Source organism: Typopeltis vanoorti, chromosome 24 (genome assembly GCF_054136105.1).
Source record: "Typopeltis vanoorti isolate ZY-2024b chromosome 24, IOZ_Tvanoo_1.0, whole genome shotgun sequence".
NCBI classification, from domain to species: domain Eukaryota; kingdom Metazoa; phylum Arthropoda; class Arachnida; order Uropygi; family Thelyphonidae; genus Typopeltis; species Typopeltis vanoorti.
This window is the reverse complement of record NC_143572.1, coordinates 43,235,106-43,256,402: the sequence shown is the minus strand read 5'-3', so window position 1 is coordinate 43,256,402 and position 21,297 is coordinate 43,235,106. Positions and strand designations below refer to the sequence as shown.

The 21,297-nt window shown below is 34.1% G+C and overlaps 1 protein-coding gene across 3 annotated transcripts in view; it reads right to left on the bottom strand.

Annotated features, from left to right (window-relative positions):
- The window catches only part of LOC150093135 (triple functional domain protein-like), a 396,873-nt gene that overhangs the window by 48,440 nt on the left and 327,136 nt on the right, over positions 1-21,297 (bottom strand). For all 3 annotated transcript variants that reach the window (XM_090413319.1, XM_090413321.1, XM_090413320.1), the window contains 2 exons: positions 12,965-13,099; positions 5,817-6,002 (listed from right to left, as the gene is read on the bottom strand). In XM_090413319.1, coding sequence (XP_090269445.1) covers positions 5,817-6,002; positions 12,965-13,099 — 321 coding nt within the window. The remainder of the gene's footprint in view (positions 1-5,816; positions 6,003-12,964; positions 13,100-21,297) is intronic.

Sequence of the window (21,297 nt, the reverse complement as noted above, 5' to 3'; positions counted from 1 at the left end):
GCTCCCTCACTATCCTTGATATTTTCTCATAATGTAAAAATATTTAGAAAATAATGTAAAAATTACATCCCCTAGGGGCTGTGTTTTTAAATTATGAAAAAATATCAAGGATAGTGAGGGAGCTTCCTTCACCTTTGCGTCGAGTTGCCTTGGTGTTGTACTACCAAGTGGTCATTTACACTTGGATTTGCCGATAGTTTTTCGGTATATATGAAACTCATAGATTCGTAGTTCTCGATAAGTTAAAGAGGCAGTGAAGGAAAAGAAGAAAGCATTTCAAAAGTTCCTGGCAAATAAGTCATCTTGTGCTCTTAGAGAATACAGATTCTTAGAGAGAGACAAATGTAAGAAAGCTAAATACTGTGTAAAACTAGCTAAACAAAAGTCATGGGAGAACTTTGGCAAGAACATAGAAAATAAATATCAAGAAGGTGGTAAGATATTCTGGAGATTGTTGAAGAAGCTTAAGAATGGAGGAAAGAGTGCTGTAAAAGGAATTAGAGATGATAAAGTGACATAAAAACTGGAGAAAAAGATATCCTCGAAGTATGGAGTAATTACTTTGAAAAACTGCTAAATGAAACAAGCAGTGATAGCACAGTAACAAACACTCAACAGGCATGTAGTCAGGAATACATATCCATACTTGAAGTAGAAAAAAGCCATCAAAGGCCTGAAATGTGGAAAGGCAGCAGGAGTAGATGATATTCAACCAGAAATGCTGAAGTATGGTGGTATAAGAGTCTTCCAGTGGCTACACTGCATAGTTCAGAAAGCCTGGACAGAGGGACGAATTCCTGATGATTGGAGTAGAGATCTCATAGTACCCATATATAAAAAGGGAAATAAAACTGCATGTGAGAATTACAGAGGTATTTCCCTACTGAGTGTTCCTGGCAAGATCTATGCAAGTATACTTGAGAAACGGTTGAGAAGAATTGTGGAAGAAAAGCTTGGTGAAGAACAAGCTGGAATCAGGCCAAATAGAGGCTGTCAGGATCAGATCTTCACTTTACGACAAATAGTGGAGAAAGCATGGGAATATAACAAAGATCTGTATTTAAGTTTTGTTGATTTGGAAAAGGCATATGACAAGGTGCCAAGAGAGAAGCTATTCAATACGCTGAAGTTATATGGTGTCAATGGGGCATTATATCAAGCAATACTTAGTCTTTATTTGAGTTGTAAGTCAGCAGTTAGAATTGAAGGAAGTACAGGAAGATGGTTTAATGTTAAATCTGGTGTGAGACAAGGATGTACATTATCCCCTCTGTTATTCATTATCTATATGGATCACATTATGAAGGAAAGTAGTATTAAACCTGATATCAAAATTGGAGATGTTAATGTCAGCTCTTTGCTTTATGCGGATGATGTTATACTTCTAAATAAATCCGCTACAAGTCTGCAAGATTCTCTGACTAAATTCAATTGCCGTTGTAATAGATATGGTATGAAGGTCAGCAATAAAAAGACAAAGACAATGAAAATAGGCAGAATCATTGAAAATGTCAACTGTGTTGTGAATGGAGAACCTGTGGAACAAGTAAAACATTTCAGCTACTTAGGCACAATTTTTACTGAAGATGGTAAATTAAATATAGAAATAGACAACAGAATCAGCAAAGCTGGTATGGTGGGAAGTCAATTGAATAAATTCATATGGAATAAGAGAGAAATTAGTCGGAACACTAAATTAGCTGTATACAAGACTGTGTTCAAACCAATTTTAACTTATGGATCTGAGAGCTGGGTCAGAAGTAAAACACTTGACCAAAGACTAGAGACCGCAGATATGAGAGTCCTGAGAAAGATTATAGGCGTGAACAGATGGCATCAATGGCAACATCATATTAAAAATGAGGATATTAGGAAAGAACTTGACATTGTCAGCATCCAGGAATGCGTTAGCAGAGCTAATCTCAGGTGGTATGGTCACTTAAATAGAATGGGAGAGGAAAGATTAGCAAAACAAGTGTTCTCTGCCAGGTTGGCAGGAAAACGACCCAGAGGAAGACCAAGATATAGGTGGATTGATACGGTACAAAGTGCCTTAGACGATAGAAATATAAGATCTGATAATGTTGTAGTCTTGACAAGTAACAGACTAATTTGGAGGAAAATTGTAGATAGGAAGTTAGTAATGATGTAATTTTTTCATGTAGTACTGTCATATCCTGTACACACCTTGAGGGTACATGGCAGGAATTTGATGATGATGATGATGATGACCTAAATGAAATAATAATAAAATGGAATAAAAATTTCCATCAAGGTATTAAACTTTCTCCTACTATGAACTTAAACACTTCTTTTTTGCTGACGACCAAATAATAATTACAAATTCTGAAGATAACTTACATAAAGCTATTTTAGATCTAAATACTATCGCCACAGATTATGGTATGATAATATCAACAGAAAAATCAAAAACTATGGCCTTTTAAGGACAAGATCCAGCAAGAACTAAGATAGTAATAGATAACAAGATCTTAGAACAGTTTAATTCATTTAACTACCTAGGATGTATGATCACATATGAAAATGAAAACGATATAAATATAAAAATTGCAAAATATTAAAATAACAGGTGTAATTAACTCTATATTTAAACCAAACCTAGTTCAAAAACAAACCAGACTAAAAGTATACAATACATTAGCCCTATCAGTCTTATTGTATGGCAGTGAAATCTGGACAATAAAACAAAAAAGACAAACAAAGATTAATAACAGCAGAAATGAAGTTTATGAGAAAAACTGCAAAGTATACTCTACTTGATCACAAAAGAAATGAAGAAATTATGAAAGAATTAAACCAAGAATCAGTAATAGAAAAAAATTAAAAAATACAAACATAAATGGATGGAACACGTTCAAAGAATGAAAATAGAAAGATTACCAAAACAAGCCTTAATAAAATACAAGCCATTAGGAAAAAGAAAACCAGGATGTCCTCTTCAACGATGACTTCTAAGGCTGGAACAGGCCATGCTGGGCCTAAATCCTTGATATGCATGATGATGATGATATAAAATACAGATAAAATTAATTAATTATTTAGAAACTACAATGCTAAATTCTATTTAAGATAACATAAGAGAAACATTCTTTCATATAGATAGTTTTCTTACAGTAACAATGATGTCCTATTTTAACATGACAATTGTTATATTAAATTTAAGATTCTGGATTATGTACAGTTCTATTTATAGTTAACTCTTAGGGAGAAAGGTTCCGTGGGTAGAATACGTGCCTTCCATATGCTTGGGATTTTTAGACCATCATTATTGTTCAGATTAGGGTGATTGATAAGAATCTCACATGCTTCCTTAAATTTACATTCATACCATGTTTTGGTATGATGTAAACAGCTAGTGCTTTTCCAGTCAATGAAGCTGGCCTTTCTGATCACGCCCTAAAGTGTTCAGGGCATGATTAGAAAGGCCAGCTTCACCATAGTTATTATATTTAATGTGTTGTTTATGTTCGTTTTGTCTGATACGAATTGTGCATCCTGTTTCCCCTGTATATATGGTAGGTTACAGGTGCAATAAATACGGTATACTCCAGGGTTGGCCAGCAGAGGGAGTGGGTGTTTGGATGAGTTGAGTAAGCTTTTTAATTTTGCAGGAGGTTTAAAGGTGGCTTTGAGGTTGTATTTCTGTAGTATTCTGTTCATTTTATCTGATGTCCCTTTAATGTAAGGAATAGTTATAGTTTTATTGTAGTCTGGTTTATCTTTGGTTTTTATTGAGGTTTTGTAGAAAATTTTGGTTGGTAATAGCGTTTTGGCTGCAACCATTTTTTAGAAAAGTATTGCCGATAACTTTACATTCATCTTTAAGCACTTGTTCATTGGAGAAAATCTTCAAAGCACTGTTTTTTAGAGCATTAATGACACCTAGTTTGTGTTGAGTGGGGGTAGGGTAGGATTTTGTGTGTGTATATATTGGCCAGTATGTGTCTGTTTCCAGTAAGCAGTGAAGGAACTTCTACCTTCTGCCAGAAGGAAGAAGTGTGACAAGTGTATCTAGAAATGGAAGTGTGTTCTGCTTTTCAATCTCAATTGTGAACTGTATGTGTTTGTGTTGTTTGTTTAGGTGGCTAAGGAAAGTGTCTAGTGTCCAGATTGCAAAAACATCGTCAACATAACTAAACCAGACTCTGAGTTTTAAAGGAGAGGAATCTAGAGCATGTTGCTCAAAATGTTCCATATATAAAAGTTAGCAATAGGAGAGGGGGGGGAAACAGACACCAGTATGTGTCTGTTTCTGGTAAGCAGTGAAAGAAAGACTGCCAGAAGGAAGAGGTGTGACAAGTGTATCTAGAAACAGAAGTGTGTTCTGCTTTTCAATCTCAATTGTGAACCGTATGCGTTTGTGCTGTTTGTTTAGGTGGCTAAGGAAAGTGTCTAGTGTCCAGATTGCGAAAACATCATCAACGTAACTAAGCCAGACTCTGAGTTTTAAAGGAGAGGAATCTAGAGCATGTTGCTCAAAATGTTCCATATATAAAAGTTAGCAATAGGGGGGGGGGGGAGGATACTGCCAAGCCCATGGCTGTACCTTCTTTTTGTAAGTAGAAAGCATTTTGCCATACAAAATAACCAGAACGTAATATATGTGCAAAAGTTATATTTCCAATATAACTTAATATGCTATATGACGTCTGGTTCAAGACTATTGCACAGTGACTCGATCTACTGTAATCAACTGTAGGTAACTCCTTAACAGCTCCGTAAACCATCCTGTGTACTGCTTCATTTTGTTAAAAGTGTGTCTCTGCTGCACCATTTTGTTTGTAATAATGTATCTCTCCCTATCCCCCCCCCCAACACACACACACACGCATAACAAAAACCATATTGGTTAAGCTGCACGTTAGGTTCATACCACGAATATCATTTAAATAATCTCTGCTTTCTTTCCAATATATATTCATCAATCTTGAAAACAATTCTAGTTTTCCCCAAGCCTCGTGAATTTACATTCACTTATCTTTTTCTCTTAAATAAAATAAGAGAAGTGTAATACAAAAGAAATGTTGTTTAATCAAATAACTATACAAATATAATTATTTACATGAAAAAACTGTAAGAGATACACTTTCTCTTACACTCACCTATTTGAAATTTAATTTCAGTAATAAAAAAAATTCATTTAATAACAAACAAAGAAAATAAATTCCTTTATTGATCCTCTCTACGATTAGACAAATATAGTTTATAATACAATCAGTTCCAATAAAGAATCGTCTCACTCTGGCTCAAAGTTAACACTCTTTACAAATAAATAGTTCTCATTCTAGCTCTGTAGATTTGGTATAAATAATTCTGAGAATTAAAAAAAAAATTATAAAATGTGGTGTAGCTGAATGAAAGTTATCAGATACACCACACCCTGATTTATGTGGATTCATGCATGCATGTACCATTCAAAATACAATTATAAATTTTGAATAAACCTGATTTCTTATTTTGTATATGGTATTAATATGAACAAATAAAAAATAAAATAAAATAAAAACAGTCAAAAGACACGGGGAGAAAATAAAATAAAAAACTGTATCCTGTTTAATGCAGAGATTCACTTTACATGGATTTCTTGGAATGTATCCCCCCCCACGTAAAATATATATATGTGTGTGTGTGTGTGTGTGTGTGTGTGTGTGTGTGTGTGTGTGTGTGTGTGTGTATTCAACATGCTGTTCTCGAGTATTTGATTCATTTATTTTCATATGCGAGTTGTTTTTTTTTAAGTCAAATAATTTACTGCTTCAGATCCAAAGGAAAGGAATTCTTCTGTAAAATCTTACCTGTAAATGATTCTTATAAATATACATTGGGTTAGAGAACTGGCCCTTGTGTCCAACTGCTTCGCTAAATATTATGATTTGTTCAAATAAAAACACCTGTCTTTCCTTAAATTTACCTCCTGAAGAGGCATCACTAATCATTAACAATCCCTGCTGAAGTAGCTTTCCTTGAGCTGTTATTTTTCCCTGAAAAAAAAAAAAGTTATCAGCAATTATAAAACTTGGACAATTCATGAGAAGAAATACATAACTATGATGAAAAATACCTGCAAACTAAAGCCACTTATTTAAATACATCATCAAATTCATGACACGTACCCTAAAGGGGTGTACAGGATATTATGATAGAACTACATAAAGAACTTACATTATCACTGACTTCCTATCAACAATTTTCCTCCAAATCAATCTTTTATCTGTCAAGACTCCAACATTATCAGATCTTATATTTCTGTCTTTTAAGGCAATTTTTACTGTATCAATGCACCTATATCTTGGTCTTCCTCTGGGTCTTTTTCCTGCCAACCTAGCAGGACCATTGTTTTGCTAATCTATCCTCTCCCATTCTGTTTAAGTGACCCACTTGAGATTAGCTCTACTAACACATTGCTGGATGCTAACAATGTCAAGTTCTTTCCTAATATCCTTGTTTTTAATATGATATTGCCATTAATACTATCACTTGTTAAATATCATCATCATCAAATTCCTGCCATGTATCTGCAAGGAGTGTACAGGATATGATAGTACTACATGAAAAATTTACATCATTTCTAACTCCCTATCTACAATTTTCCTCCAAATCAGTCTGTTACTTGTCAAAAACTCCAACATTATCAAATCTTATATTTCCATCGTCTAAGGCACTTTGTACCGTATCAATCCATCTATATCTTGGTCTTCCTCTGGGTCGTTTTCCTGCCAACCTGGCGGAGAACACTTGTTTTGCTAATCTTTCATCGCCCATTCTGTTTAAGTGACCATAGCACCTGAGATTAGCTCTGCTAAAGCATTCCTGGATGCTGACAATGTCAAGTTCTTTCCTAATATCCTCGTTTTTAATATGATATTGTCATTGATGCCATCTGTTTACCCCTCTAATCTTTCTCAGGATTCTCATATCTGTCTCTGGTCTTTGGTCAAGTGTTTTACTTCTGACCCAGCTCTCAGATCTATATGTTAAAACTGGTTTGAACACTGTCTTGTATGCAGCTAATTTAGTGTTCCAACTAATTTCTCTCTTATTCCATATGAATTTATTCAGTTGACTTCCTATCATACCAGCTTTGTTGATTCTGTTGTCTATTTCCATATTTAATTTACCATCTTCACTAAAAATCGAAGGAAATGAAAATTCACTAAAAACAAAGACAATGAAAATAGGCAAAATCATTTTCAATGATTCTGCCTATTTTCATTGTCTTTTTATTGCTGACCTTCATACCATATCTATTACAACAGCAATTGAATTTAGTCAGAGAATCTTGCAGACTTGTAGCAGATTTATTTAGAAGTATAACATCATCTGCATAAAGCAAAGAGCTGACATTAACATCCCAATTTTGATATCAGATCCAATACCACTTTCTTTCATAATATGATCCATATAGATAATGAATAACAGAGGGTATAATGTACATCCTTGTCTCACACCAGATTTAACATTAAACCATCTTCCTGTACTTCCTTCAATCCTAACTGCTGATTTACAACTCAAATAAAGACTAAGTATTGCTTGATATAATGTCCCATTGACACCGTATAACTATAGCGTATTGAATAGCTTCTCTCTTGGCACCTTGTCATATGCCTTTTCCTGATCGAAAAAACTTAAATACAGATCTTTGTTATATTTCCATGATTTCTTGACTATTTGATCTGAGAAGATCTTATCCTGACAGCCTCTATTTGGCATGAATCCAGATTGTTCTTCACCAAGCTTTTCTTCCACAATTCTTCTCAACCGTTTCTCAAGTATACTAGCATAAATCTTACCAGGAACGCTCAGTAGGGAAATATCCCTGTAATTCTCATATTCAGTTTTATTTCCCTTTTTATATATATATATATATATATATGGGTACTATGAGATCTCTACTGCAATCATCGGGAACTCGTCCCCCTGTCCAGGCATTCTGAAATATGCAGTGCAGCCACTGCAAGACTTTTATACCACCAGACTTAAGCATTTCTGGTCGAATATCATCTACTCCTGCTGCCTTTCCACATTTCAAGCCTTTGATGGCTTTTTCTACTTCAAGTATGGATATGTATTCCTGACTACATGCCTGTTGAGTGTTTGTTACTGTGCTATCACTGCTTGTTTCATTTAGCAATTTTTTGAAGTAATTACTCCATACTTCAAGGATATCTTTTTCTCCTGTTTTCATGTCACCTTTATCATCTCTAATTCCTTTTACAGCACTCTTTCCTCTATTTCTGAGTTTCTTCAACAGCCTCCAGAATATTTTGCCACCTTCTTGATATTTATTTTCTATGTTCTTGCCAAAGTCCTTCCATTACTTTTGTTTAGCTAGTTTTACACTCTGTTTAGCTTTCTTACATTTGTCTTTGTATTCTCTAAGAGCACAAACTGACTTATTTGCCAGGTACTTTTAATATGCTTTCTTCTTTTCTTTCACTGCATCTTTTACTTCTTGTGTCCACCATGGAGTTCTGATTTTTCTATCCTTACAGACAACCTCACCACATGCCTCTCTGGCTGAATCAATCAGGGTTTTCTTCAAGGTTTGGTTACTGTTCTCAAACTCTTACATTTTTTCTTCAATAATCTTTGTGTATTTTAGTCTACAGTTCATATCTGAGAGCTGCTCAACTTTTATTCGCTTTAAAACTTTCTTACATGTTATTCTTTTCAATATGAAATTCAATTTTATCCTGCTCAAGACTAAATGGTGATCACTTCCATCAAATCCTCTGTACACTCTGGTGTCCTGCACCAGGGAGAAAACATCACTATCAACAATAACATAGTCAATGAGACTTTTCTTATTCCTTGCTTCTTCTCTCCATGTGAATTTGTGCACATTTTTATGTTGGAACATGGTGTTAGTAATAACCAGTCCATGTCCTGAGCAGAAATCCAACAGGTATTTGCCATTATTATTAGCTTTGCTCTTTTCTCCAAATTTTCCCAAAATAATTTTGCATGTCTCATAATCACTTCCTACTCTGCTATTTAGATCCCCAACAAGGACCAACTTTTCCTTTTTCATTGTGTCAGTAGCTTTCTCTAGAGCCTAAAAAAATGCTTCCACTTCTACCTTAGTAGTGCCTTCTGTGTGACCATAGGCACAATAACTGGACAGTAAGTCTCATTGTCCAGTTCCCCATATCACTCTAATTGAGACTGCTTACCATTCAAGAAGATTAGCCTTAGTGTTGAATACTATGGCTACTCCTTCTTTTCTTTGATTGTCATTGCCTGAATATAACATTTTGTATTTATTGCTCAGAAAGGTCTCACCAGTTTTTGTCTTTTTTGTTTCAGTCACCCCTATGATGTGGATCTGGTACTTATCTAATTCCTCAGCTAGCTCCATTTCTTTGCCATTCAGGCTTCCTATGTTGATAGTACCGATCTTCAACTCTGGTGATATTGAGTTGGAGTGAGTTTTAGGATTTATTCCAGTAGCTGACTTTTCACTGTTCACCCTGATTCTCTGGCGAAAACAAGGGGGACCTCGTTTAACCAGGCGACGCCCCAGCCAGCATGAAATTTTGTCATGTTGTACCATCATTTTGTATTTTGGTTTAAGCCAATAAGAATACAATTTGGTCGGCTAAATCCCAAATTGCCAGCCCATCCTCATTCGTTCAGTATCCAGGTAGATACCCAACAGGGTGCACCATGAGAAGGTGAGGATTGGACATTAGGTCAGAAGCTCTGGTCGGTTCTCCACATTCCTTTAAAGGCTATGTGAGGTCTCCTCCCAGTTATACAGCTTTGACCCTTACGCACCCCACTTGTTAAATATGGCCTCAAAATCTTTGGTATCCAGAGCACACAAATTTTGTTCCTTTGAAGAATCTTTAAAACAAGAATTAGAAATTATTAAAGATATAGCCTCACTAAATGGATTTAATCCAATAACAATTGAAAAATAATTTTTCAATTGTTATTGGATTATTAATTATTAGCCACCCTCCAAAACATCAACCTTGACAAGAAGAAGCCCACAAGACTCCTATACCATATATCAAAGGCATCTCTGAATGTTTGTCAAAAATTTTGAAAAAATACAAAATTGTTGTTACCTATAAACCAAATTCACAATTTGTTACCTTCTCCAAAAGTCAAACTCTCACCACTGATGTTACCTGGTGTATACGAAGTGCCATGTTCTTGTAACTTGTCTTACTATGGACAAACAGAAAGATTTATAAATAAACGCATCTCTGAACATCAAGCCCACATCCGTCTTAACAAACCTCACAAATCTGGTCTCACACAACATGGAGTTGAAGATGCCAACCACAGGATCCAATGGTAACACACCAAGCTACTACATCGATCCATATATAAACATGAGCGTTTGTATAAAGAAAGTATTGAAGCCTTATGGCACAGACCCAATCTTAACCATAACGACTGTCTTACTATCCTAAAAGTTTGGGAAATTATCCTCAACTGAATAAAAAAAAATGTATCAGTTTTAATTTAATTAAATTACAGCCCAATGGTATTTAGTCCTTAAACATGCTACTATAGACATAGAGCAATTCCAATGTAAGCATGTGCACTAATGTTTTTTTTTCATGTCATTCCTATTGTTGTTTATAACTGTACTGATGATGTCTTATGATACTTAAGACAAAATATTTACATATTATTAAAAAGTTAATTACTGTGGCATAAGTGTGAATTTATAGCCTAGAGATGTGTTATTCAGATGATTTCTGGTAAAGTCTGTCATTTTTTTGTGAAAATTGATAGCCTCATTAAGCTTAAATGACTTTAAAGGACCTTGAAAATCTTGGAGTAACCTAGAATTTCTGCCAGCAATCCCAGGATAATTTTTGTCCATACAGAATGCAGCTTAGTCTTTGTAGCACATCACCACTTGAATATTTTGAGCCAATTGCATTATTAAGCATGCATTAGTTATCTTTAGTCGATGACACAAGAGCATTTTTAATACTTTCTCTTACTTTATCCTTACATTTAGTTTTGCACACTTTTGCATTAAAAATCCATTTTTATCATGTAAAAAGGTTCAAGTATATAATTACTCCAAGATAATTCATGTTGTGCATTGTGAAAATAAGCTTACTCTAATACTACATTACAACTGCATACCTATTTAAGGGTTAAAGAGTATTGGGTAAATGAGAAGAATATCAATTTTTCTTATTTTGTATTATAATGATATCTGATTTTTTTTTTTTTTTTTTTTTAAAGAGTAGTGATGACCTGCAAGTAATGCAAAATAAAATGTTATTTGAGAACATTTAACCATTTCAAAATTAATCTGTGGACGTAGGGTAAATAGTGTGGCATTACTTCATATTTTGAGAAAAGTAGTGAGGCATATCTTTGAGTATCTAATTAAAGTATTTGATTAACTTATTAAATTAATTATATAAGATAATATCTCCTGATTGAAAATAAAACTTTTTATTGCATTCACTGGAGGCCACTGTGATCAAATAACTCGATGGTGAATAAGATGAAATAAATGTGTAAATTCTGTGAAGAAAATGAGACAGTATATTTTGAATGCATTTAGAACAAAGCTGAAAGTTCACTTGTCTCTGATAACTCGTCTGTGGCAAGTGGATATCTGTGGCTTTGGGCCAAATTAACTTATTTCAGCACAGTGTATATATACAGACATACATTATAAAAGAGTGACAGTAAATCTTATATCAACATATGAAATATTAAGCCCAGCTGTTTATTATATGCAGATATCTTAAGTAAATTTTCTACAAATTTTCAAGTGTTCTTAGCCAAATTAAATACCTTTAATAACAAGCAAAGGTTCTGAAGGAGGAAAAAAAAGGCATTATTAATATTCAAGAATTTGTAACTAGAGTTAATCAAAGATAGTATTATTGTCATGTAAACAGAATGGAAGATATCAGATTAGCAAAATATGGTTAAGCAAAAATTGCAATCAGTAAGCCAGAAGGAGAACGAGATAAGATAGATCTTTATAGTTAGGAGTGCTTTAGAAATTCAAAAGGTAAGTGCTGATGAAATTAAAGGCCTGAAGTATAACAGACCAATTTGGAAGAAAGCTGCTAACAGGAAAATAGTAGTGAAATAACCATTAGCAGATATATAGGTAAACTCCTTCATAATATGCAAAAATTAGTCTCAGTGAAAATACCATTTTTATCAGTCCAACGAATCAAACCTATCCACAAGGCATTTAAAATACTACAAAGCCTTTATAAAGAAAGCTACACAGCATCCTTCTTTAGTAGAGACCTGAGATAACTTAAATGTCCAGATAGCATTTCTCAATTGGCTAAACCTTTAGCCTCTCAGCACTATACATATTATAGGGTTGTGCTGGTTGTGGATAGGATATATATATATATATATATATTTTTCTTTTTACATGGTCCAAACATCATTTTATTCCATTACTTCTTGTAATATCATTTCAATGTTTGTTGCTTTGTTTATCTTTCATGCTGACTACTCCCCAGTGCTGGATACAACAAATTGGTTTAACACATACCAAAATGTTTGAATATATAACTATACACAAGTAAATGTTGAAAATTTATTTATCACTAGGTTAGACTATAATAGATTTAGTTTAATCCTTTATCCCAGTGAGAGCAAACAAAGTTTGCGCCTGAAAATATCTTCAGGACTAAATATAGTGTTGTACTATCTTATCCAGTAAGTAGTGCAACACCACAAGGTGTTGCACTACTTACTGATTAAACTAAATCTATTATATACACAAGTAAATCTAATCTTCTTATGAAGTTCACTAAAGTTTATCATTCTCTGTGAATTTTTCATAAAGTTAGACCTTGCAAACAGTTATGAGCACAACACAGAATAGTTCCCCTTTCTTTACTAAGCTTTTTTTTTTCTTACTGTAAAGCAGCTAAGTTTGTGAATATAATCTATTAATTCAAAGTTATCTAAATCTATTACTTACATCAAATCCTTGTAAACGACCAACATTCATCATATCATTGGCAGCTTTGGGAACCACATGCATAATATGAACAGCTTTCCTTAAATTCTGAGCTTCATCTTCAAGTCCTGCCTTCTCAGTATACTTAAGAATATCCTGAAGCAGAATAAAAGTGCCATAAATTTATCCATTTATATGAATTCCTATTTGAATGCTGCATAAAATAGTAATATAAGTTAATCAGTATTCTTAGTCTAACATTATATTGTTTGAAATGAAAATTTGCGATATATTTTAATAAAAATTTTAACAATCATATTTACGTTTAGATATATTTATCATGTTAAAATATTTTTGTTAAATACAGGAATACCTCGATTATCATGGTTATTGTTGCCACGAAAAATACCGCAATAATCAGGATAAATAATGCGTGTAAAATGGGTGATCATTGCCAAGGATTTTTCAAATCTATTAATTAAATTTTATATAAGAAGGAAAAAAGAAATGTGTTAAGTAAAAAATGAAGGCTCATTTAGAAAAACAAGATTATTCTTTAATCTTTATTTATATATAAGGAGTACATACAGTACATACAATTATTCTTTCTTGGATAAAAATTGGTGTAGAGTTGTCAGGTGGAATTTTTTCTTTCTTTTTTTCTTCGTATAAAATTCAGTAGCAACGGATGGAATTTTCAATTTCCTGATGAACTTTCATTGATCGCTCGAGATTAGGATCGCAGTTCAAGATTTTTTCTTTAACATTTTCAGCAATTCTAAACATTTTGTCCATTTCTTTGAGGGTAAATTCCTTCGGTGCCACGTCAATTTGTTCGTCATTATCATTGATTTGAGCATCGTAAGCACGTTCTCTCTTGAGGTAAATTAGGTCTTCATCATCCAGCTCATCATCATGTAACTGAAGCAGGTCCTGAACATCACCTTTTTCATTTTCTTTTAGTCCTAGATCAAAGCCAAGCTTAGTTATGTCATTGATAACACAGGTTACTTCATTTTCAAATCCTTTAAAATCATTTGCACAATGAGAAATAATCTTTTGCCACACCGCTACTTCACTCCATGCTTCCTTGATATTCTCAATGCAATTTTTGATATTGAATGCCTTCCAGAATTCTTTCAAAGTCATAACATCATCTCCTGTAGTCTTTTCTATTGCTTGTGAAAAAGTTCTTCGTAGGTAATATGCCTTAAAGGATGTGATTACACCTTGATCCATTGGCTGGATGATGGAAGTGGTATTGGGTGGTAAATAAATAACTTTTACATTTTCGCACAAATCGTTCAGTGCTGTTCGATGACTAGGTGCATAATCTAATATCAACAATATTTTAAAATCAAGATTTTAATGACTAGCAGTACCTTTCAGCTTCAGGACAAAAACAGTTTTTAAACCAATCCTCAAAAATAGTTTTTCTCATCCAAGCTTTTCTATTGAATTTCCAATGAACAGGGAGAAAATTTTTATCTAAACTTCTAAGCGGGTGAGGATTTTGTGAACGATAAATAAAGAGAGGGATCATCTTGTAATCTCCAGCAGCATTGCCACATAGTAAAAGTGTTACACGCTCCTTCGAAACCTTGTAGCCAGGCAGTGATTTTTCATTTTTTGCTAAAAATGTTTTAGTGGGCATTTTTTTCCATAATAAGCCTGTTTCGTCAGCATTAAATATCTGATCATCGGTATAATTTCCTTCTTCAATGATCTGTTGCAATTCACCAGGAAAACTAGCTGCTGCTTTTTCATCGGCACTTGCAATTTCACCTTGTACACGAACACTATGGATGCTCGATCACCTTTTGAACTGATCAAACCACCCTGAACTTGCAGAGAAAGTTTCTTCCACTACTCACGCCGAATCATTTTCACTTTCTAATTGTTTTCTTTTTAAAGTTCAATGCTTTTGTTTTTATAGTAATTTGACTAAGAGGAATTCTCTTTTGGTTACAATCATCTATCCACGCTGCCAATAGCGTTTCCATTTCAATCATAAGATGGCTTCTGTTTCTCGTAGTTTGGGATCCAGACGAGGTCAATGCACTTTGTCCTAGTTGCTTATAGTTTGCAGCATGGTCTAAAATATGGTGAACATTGATTCATTTAGACCATACTGTCTTGCAGTTTTGGCTTTGGTTATGCTTGCTTCATACTTATTTATCATATGCAACTTATCTTTTAAGCTGATCACTTTACGTTTCTTCTTGATAGCTGTAGACTTGATATCATCCTTGTTTCTTTTAGCATTCATTGTAAGGGTAAATAAGAGAAATAAATATCCACATGTACTTCAGGCAAAGGCGGACAGTTACTGGTGAGCAGGTGCCGTCGGATAAAAATGAAGCGATACCTGGAGAGAGTGGAGACTCGAACTGGTTGCATATGTAGTGGGCTACATCTTGCAGCCGCGATAATTTGAATTTGGAGTGCAATAATCGGAATTTTGGTATCAAATTATAAACCGCGATAATCGTGGTATATTTTCATCTCATAGAATGTAATGCTTGATCTTTATTTCATGATTAGTTGCAAAGTGATCAGCATTAATTATAATAAATTATGAAGACAACTATGTGATAGGGTAATAATTTCAATTTAATATAAACCAAAGTAATCACCCGACATTTTAACTTTCATATCAAGATTATCATCTGGAGCACGCACATACACATAAAGCGACAAGCTACATTACAATACACATAGTATACTCAAGTAATTTGGTCAACCATTTTTTTTCCCCATTAGCTGTCGAGCCAGTATTGTTAATGGTTGACCAAATTAGTATGACTTTAGCATACTATGTGTATTGTAACATAGCTTGTCTCTTTGTGTGTGTGTATATATAGACAATAACCTGGATATCAAGACTGAAATGGCAAGTGATTATTTTGGTTTATGGTATATATTAAATTGAAGTTATTACTTTAAAATGGTAGTTGTCTCTATAATTTAGAGATAATAATTTAGAAAGAGGTGTAAGAACTTTGTCTGTTAATAGGTTCAAGGAGAGGGATGATTGATTGTGTGAATAGTTTGAGTCTCTAGCACTGTCTTCAGACTATGGAGATGCCCATACAATAATAATAAGCTTTGAAGTTATTTATACTATACTACTTGTACTTGCAACGCACTCAGGCAATGCATTCCACTCATTAACAACTCTCCATGTAAAAAATCTACTCCTCGCACCCTTTTTCATCACATCTTTATACAACTTCCAAGGATGATCTCTTGTTCTTCCCATCTTAACATCCATTTTTTTTTATAATTTCTTCTGTATTAATCTGATAGAATCCCTTAACTAACTTGAAGTTCTCTATCATATCCCCTATTTTCCCCTATCCACTAACCTCTGTAATCTATCTCTCAAATGCTCTTCATAACCAACACTCCTGAGTCCTGATATCTAGTGTTTCCATGTCACAGTGAAAACTAGGTGACCACATCTGAACACAATAGTCCATTGTGGTGTGACCAATGCCTTATATAGATACACCACTACCACCTACTTATCCCTACATGTCAATGTACTTTTTATCATAGCAGGAATATGATGTGTAGTCTTTGCAACATGTGCAGTGTGCCCTTGGAACTTCAGTCTACAGTTCACTATCACTCTAAGATCCTGAATCTCATCCACTTCTTGAAATACATCTCCACCAATACAGTATGTAGCCTTATATCTCTGTATTCCAAAGTGTAACATCTTGCATTTATTAACATTAAAACTGCAACCCCCACTCATTTGTCCAAGCTAAAAGTCATTCAAATCTTCCTGTAAAAAATTAACATTAGCACTACTTGTGATAATTCTACCTAACTTTGCATCATTGGCAAACATTTGAATATCCCTCAGTTAATCCACATGAATTATTATTAATAAACAAGTTAAATGGTAGGGCCCAAGAACATGCCACTGGTCACCTTCCTTTTCTGAGACACAGCTGCATCGCACCCAACTTGCTGGTAACATTCAGAGAGCCAATCTCCGAACCATATAAACCAATATACTATCTATTTCTATCCTCCGCACCTTGTATGCCAACTTATCAAGCAGTAATCTAATGAACGTTTTTGCAAGGTCCAAGAATATCACTGTATATGATTCTCCCTTATCTAACAGACACATTACCCTATCATAAATCAAGTTTTAAAAGAGGTAAACCGTGAGTAGACATATCGGTACACAATAAATAACGGAAAAAACTCACGTAAAAAGATTATTTATTAGTATAATTTTCGCCTGTGTGTCACAGGCATCTTCAGCACATTAGGCTCAAAATTAAACACTAACTGACAATTCCAAAAAGCGCCACCTAAGTAGCTGGTGTAAGATAACTAAAAAGGTCAATAAATTTCCTTTAAAAAAAAAAAAAAAAATTAATACAATAAAAAGTTAGGAAAGATTAGCTGATTTGTAAAGTACTATCTCCCATAAAGGGGATAGACGTAAGCCGTCGGATCTGTTTAAGTTAGGAGAATGAAGTAGAGTTTCACATGTTTCTTTATAAAGGCGTTCCATGAGAAACTGACTTTTGTGAAGAACTCGTCTTTCTCCAATGAACTCTGTGTCTAGTGAAGATGGCATGTTCAGAAAGTCCAGACTTTTCAGGTTTAAAGTATTCAATATAAGATTGGTGTTCTTCTAGCCGAATAGAGGCAGATCTTCCCGTTTGTCCGAAATAAGATAATCCACAAGAGCACGGAATCTGGTAGACACCTGGATGATTAAGATGTGGAAGCTTGTCCTTAGGAGAAGTGAGAAAGGTGGAGATTTTTCTAAACGGTCGAAAGGCAACAAAAATATTCAGTGGTTTTAAAACTTTTGCTATACATTCACTGATGCCTTGTACATAAGGGATAGTAATGCGTGTTATTTCCTCTGTGTTTGAAGAGGAAGACATATTAAAACTACTCAAAGTTCTTTTAATGAAGCAATTCTTATAACCATTAGATAGAAAGGAAGAAGTTATGTATTGTAGTTCTTTCTGTAAAAGATCGTCTGTAGAACAAAAGGAGTGGGCCCAATGAACCAGTGTTTTAATAGCTCCTGCCTTTTGACTGTTTGGAATTGTCAGTTAGTGTTTAATTTTGAGCCTAATGTACTGAAGATGCCAGTGACACACAGGCGAAAATTATACTAATAAATAATCTTTCTACGCGAGTTTTTTCCGTTATTTATTGTGTACCTATCATAAAATGCAAATAAATTGCTAAAACAGGATCTACCCATTACAAATCTATGCTGATCATCATAAAGAATGCTATGTTCATCAATCCAATCCTATATTCTATTCCTAACCAATCTCTCTAACACCTTGGCCACAAGTGCAGTTATACAGACTGGTCTATAATTGGAAACTTCTGTCTTAGAATCATGCTTGTGGAGTGGTACTATTTTACCTTCTTTCACACAATTAGAAAACCTTAGCCACTGCAAGACTCTCATTAAATAACCAGGATAAAAGGCATGGCTAACTTGTGCACATTCCTTAAGAATACAAGGTGATATGTCATCCATCCCCACAGCCTTATTAACATCTAATCCGAGCAACAACACTTGATACATTTGATTCTTTCATCTTTTATTCTCCTAATTCTTGCCTCCCTTCTACATGTTACACTGCATCATTCACACCACTCTCATATACACTGAAGAAATGTTCATTAAATCATTTCACTATATCATTTATATGCTTTCTCTACTATCATAGCCATACATCAGCATCAACCTGTCATAATTATTTTCCCTCTTGCTTGCCACATAGCAGAAAAAATTCCCTTGGATTAGCTTTGACCTAAGTGGCCAATTTCCTCTCATAATTCTACTTTTTCAACAATGGTTGTCACTTTTCCACCCTGCACTTGATATTCTTCATGCATCTGTTCACTGCAAACTGTCCTGTACTTCCTCCATAACAACTTCTTTTGTAATGCTGCTTGCTTGATTTCACCATTCATTCATCTCACTCCTATTCTCTTTGCTTAACTCTTGGTATGCAGTTATGCATTGCTTGTGTCAGATACTGCCTTATTTCCCATGCACTGTCAACATCTTTTCTATGCAATTCATCAATCCAATGTATTGATGCTAGTTGACTACAGAGCTTTTAATCTTTGAAAGTACCTGTGGCATGATTATAAATAATTACACGATAACCACCGTAATTAACACTGGCATCTTGGAACTGATTGGTAGAATTTTGAAGAAGTATCATCTCATTCCCACATATTTTCCGATCAACAAAATTTCTCATCTGTTGCTATTTACAAAAAACAAACTGGCACCTGTCTCATTAGCTAGCATTTACCAGATACTGTGTGAATGTAATCTAACATACTTTGGACAAACAGGCCATTCTGTAGAAAAAAGAATTAATGAACATCAGTATTATATCAAATACATGAAACCTCAAAAGTCTAGTCTGGCACAACATAGTATTGACACTAAACACAATATCTAGTAGAATAAAGCTCGTCTTCTCCATAGATGCAGGTTTAAATATGAATGCCTTTTTAAAGAAAGTTGTGAAGCCCTTTTACATCGGCCAAATTTGAATTGGAATGATTCTCTCTCTCTCTCTCCCCCCCCCCAAAAAAGTTTGGGAGATTCTTATCTTATGTAACCATCAAAAATAGTTGTTTAATATTTTTAATAATATTATTTATTAATACTAATTTTTAGCACATGGCAACAGTTTTTAATTGGTAAACCACCGACTGCTGTATGTACTTTGTAATCGGTTCTTTTGATTGCTTGTTTCTTCACACTGCTGAAGCACTGTTATTTTCAGTACGAAATATCTGTACTTTCATTTCATTAAAGTTAATTACTGTGATTATCATGTAATTTATTATTGATACTAAAATAAAGAGCCAAAAAGCTTCACTTTGGCAATGCAAAAATTATAAAAATCAAGTGGATATTAAATCTAGCATTATTTTAAAGTCGAATAGAAACTATAAATGTTTCGTATAAAATTTGACCAGAGAGCTTAAGGGAATACACTCACCAGCATTTACGAGTTGCCCTACCTAGACCTTAAGGAGAGATGATCGCTATGCCCAAGCATCCATATATTCTCCTCTATTGGTCTTTGATAAGGTTTCACTAGCCTGACAGCTGTTTCAAACTGCTTGGTTTTAATCAGAGACCAGACAGAAACCTTAAGAGAGCAAAACCTCTCTTTCAATACTAAGGAACTTGAAACATCGAAGAGGTGTATTTTTTGTACACGAATTCTAGGTCAGTGCATAAAAGTATTTACTAAAATAAAGAGCAAAAGGCTTCACTTTGGTGATGCAAAAATTAAAAAATCAAGTGGATATTAAATCCAGCATTATTTCAAAGCTGAATACAGAAACTATAAAAGTTTCATATGAAATTTGACCAGAGGACTTACGGGAATACACTCGCCAGGTATTTATGAGTTGCCCTAGCCAGAGATCTCATAGGAGAGATGATTGCTATGCCCAAGCATCCATAAATTGAAGGACAATACAATGTATATAAAATTCTTTTCCTTTGAAATGCTTAATTGCATGTTGTAATATATTGTCAGAGTGATTATCTTTATGTCCACTTCAAGACTTGAAAGAAAGGTGTTTTTCATTAAACGTGTTTACTAGAAGATATATGCAAGCATAATAGTCAAGTTGAATCGAAATTTTCAGTTTTGTTTATTGTGATCTAAGGAATTTGAGAAGACTAAATGAATGAATAAGAAAAAAAAAAAAAGACAATGACAAGATAAATGCTGCAAAAAAATTTAAACTCTTATATAGTTAAGTGTGTGTGTGGACCTGTTGAACTACCAACAGAAATTATTAAACTAATCAATGACAATAACACGGATAAAATTGTAAAATTATTCAACAGAATTTATGACACTGGCAAATGACTGAATGAACTCAATCTTCATTGCATTGCCTAAAAAAATCTAATACAAAAACTAGACTCAAAATATTTCTAAAAATTATACATAACAGAATATATCAAAAACGTGATGTTCTCATTAGTAAACCTCAGTTTGGTTTCAGAAATGGTCTAGGAACAAGAGAAGCATTTTTCTGCTCATATATCTCATATCACATTGATGGCATATCCATATGTGCCATTGTCACTTAATTGGACCATCCAAAATCAATGGTTGGCAATATGATCAACAAAATGGAGACATTCTGGCGCATATGGATACAAATTCATAAGGGCAGCTGCCGAAAATGACTGACAGGGACAGGTAGGTGATAAAATAGGCAGCACACAAAAAACAGCTACAATTGGCACAGACCATCTGTGATGAGTTCCAGAGCGCCAGTAACACCATAGTGAGCAC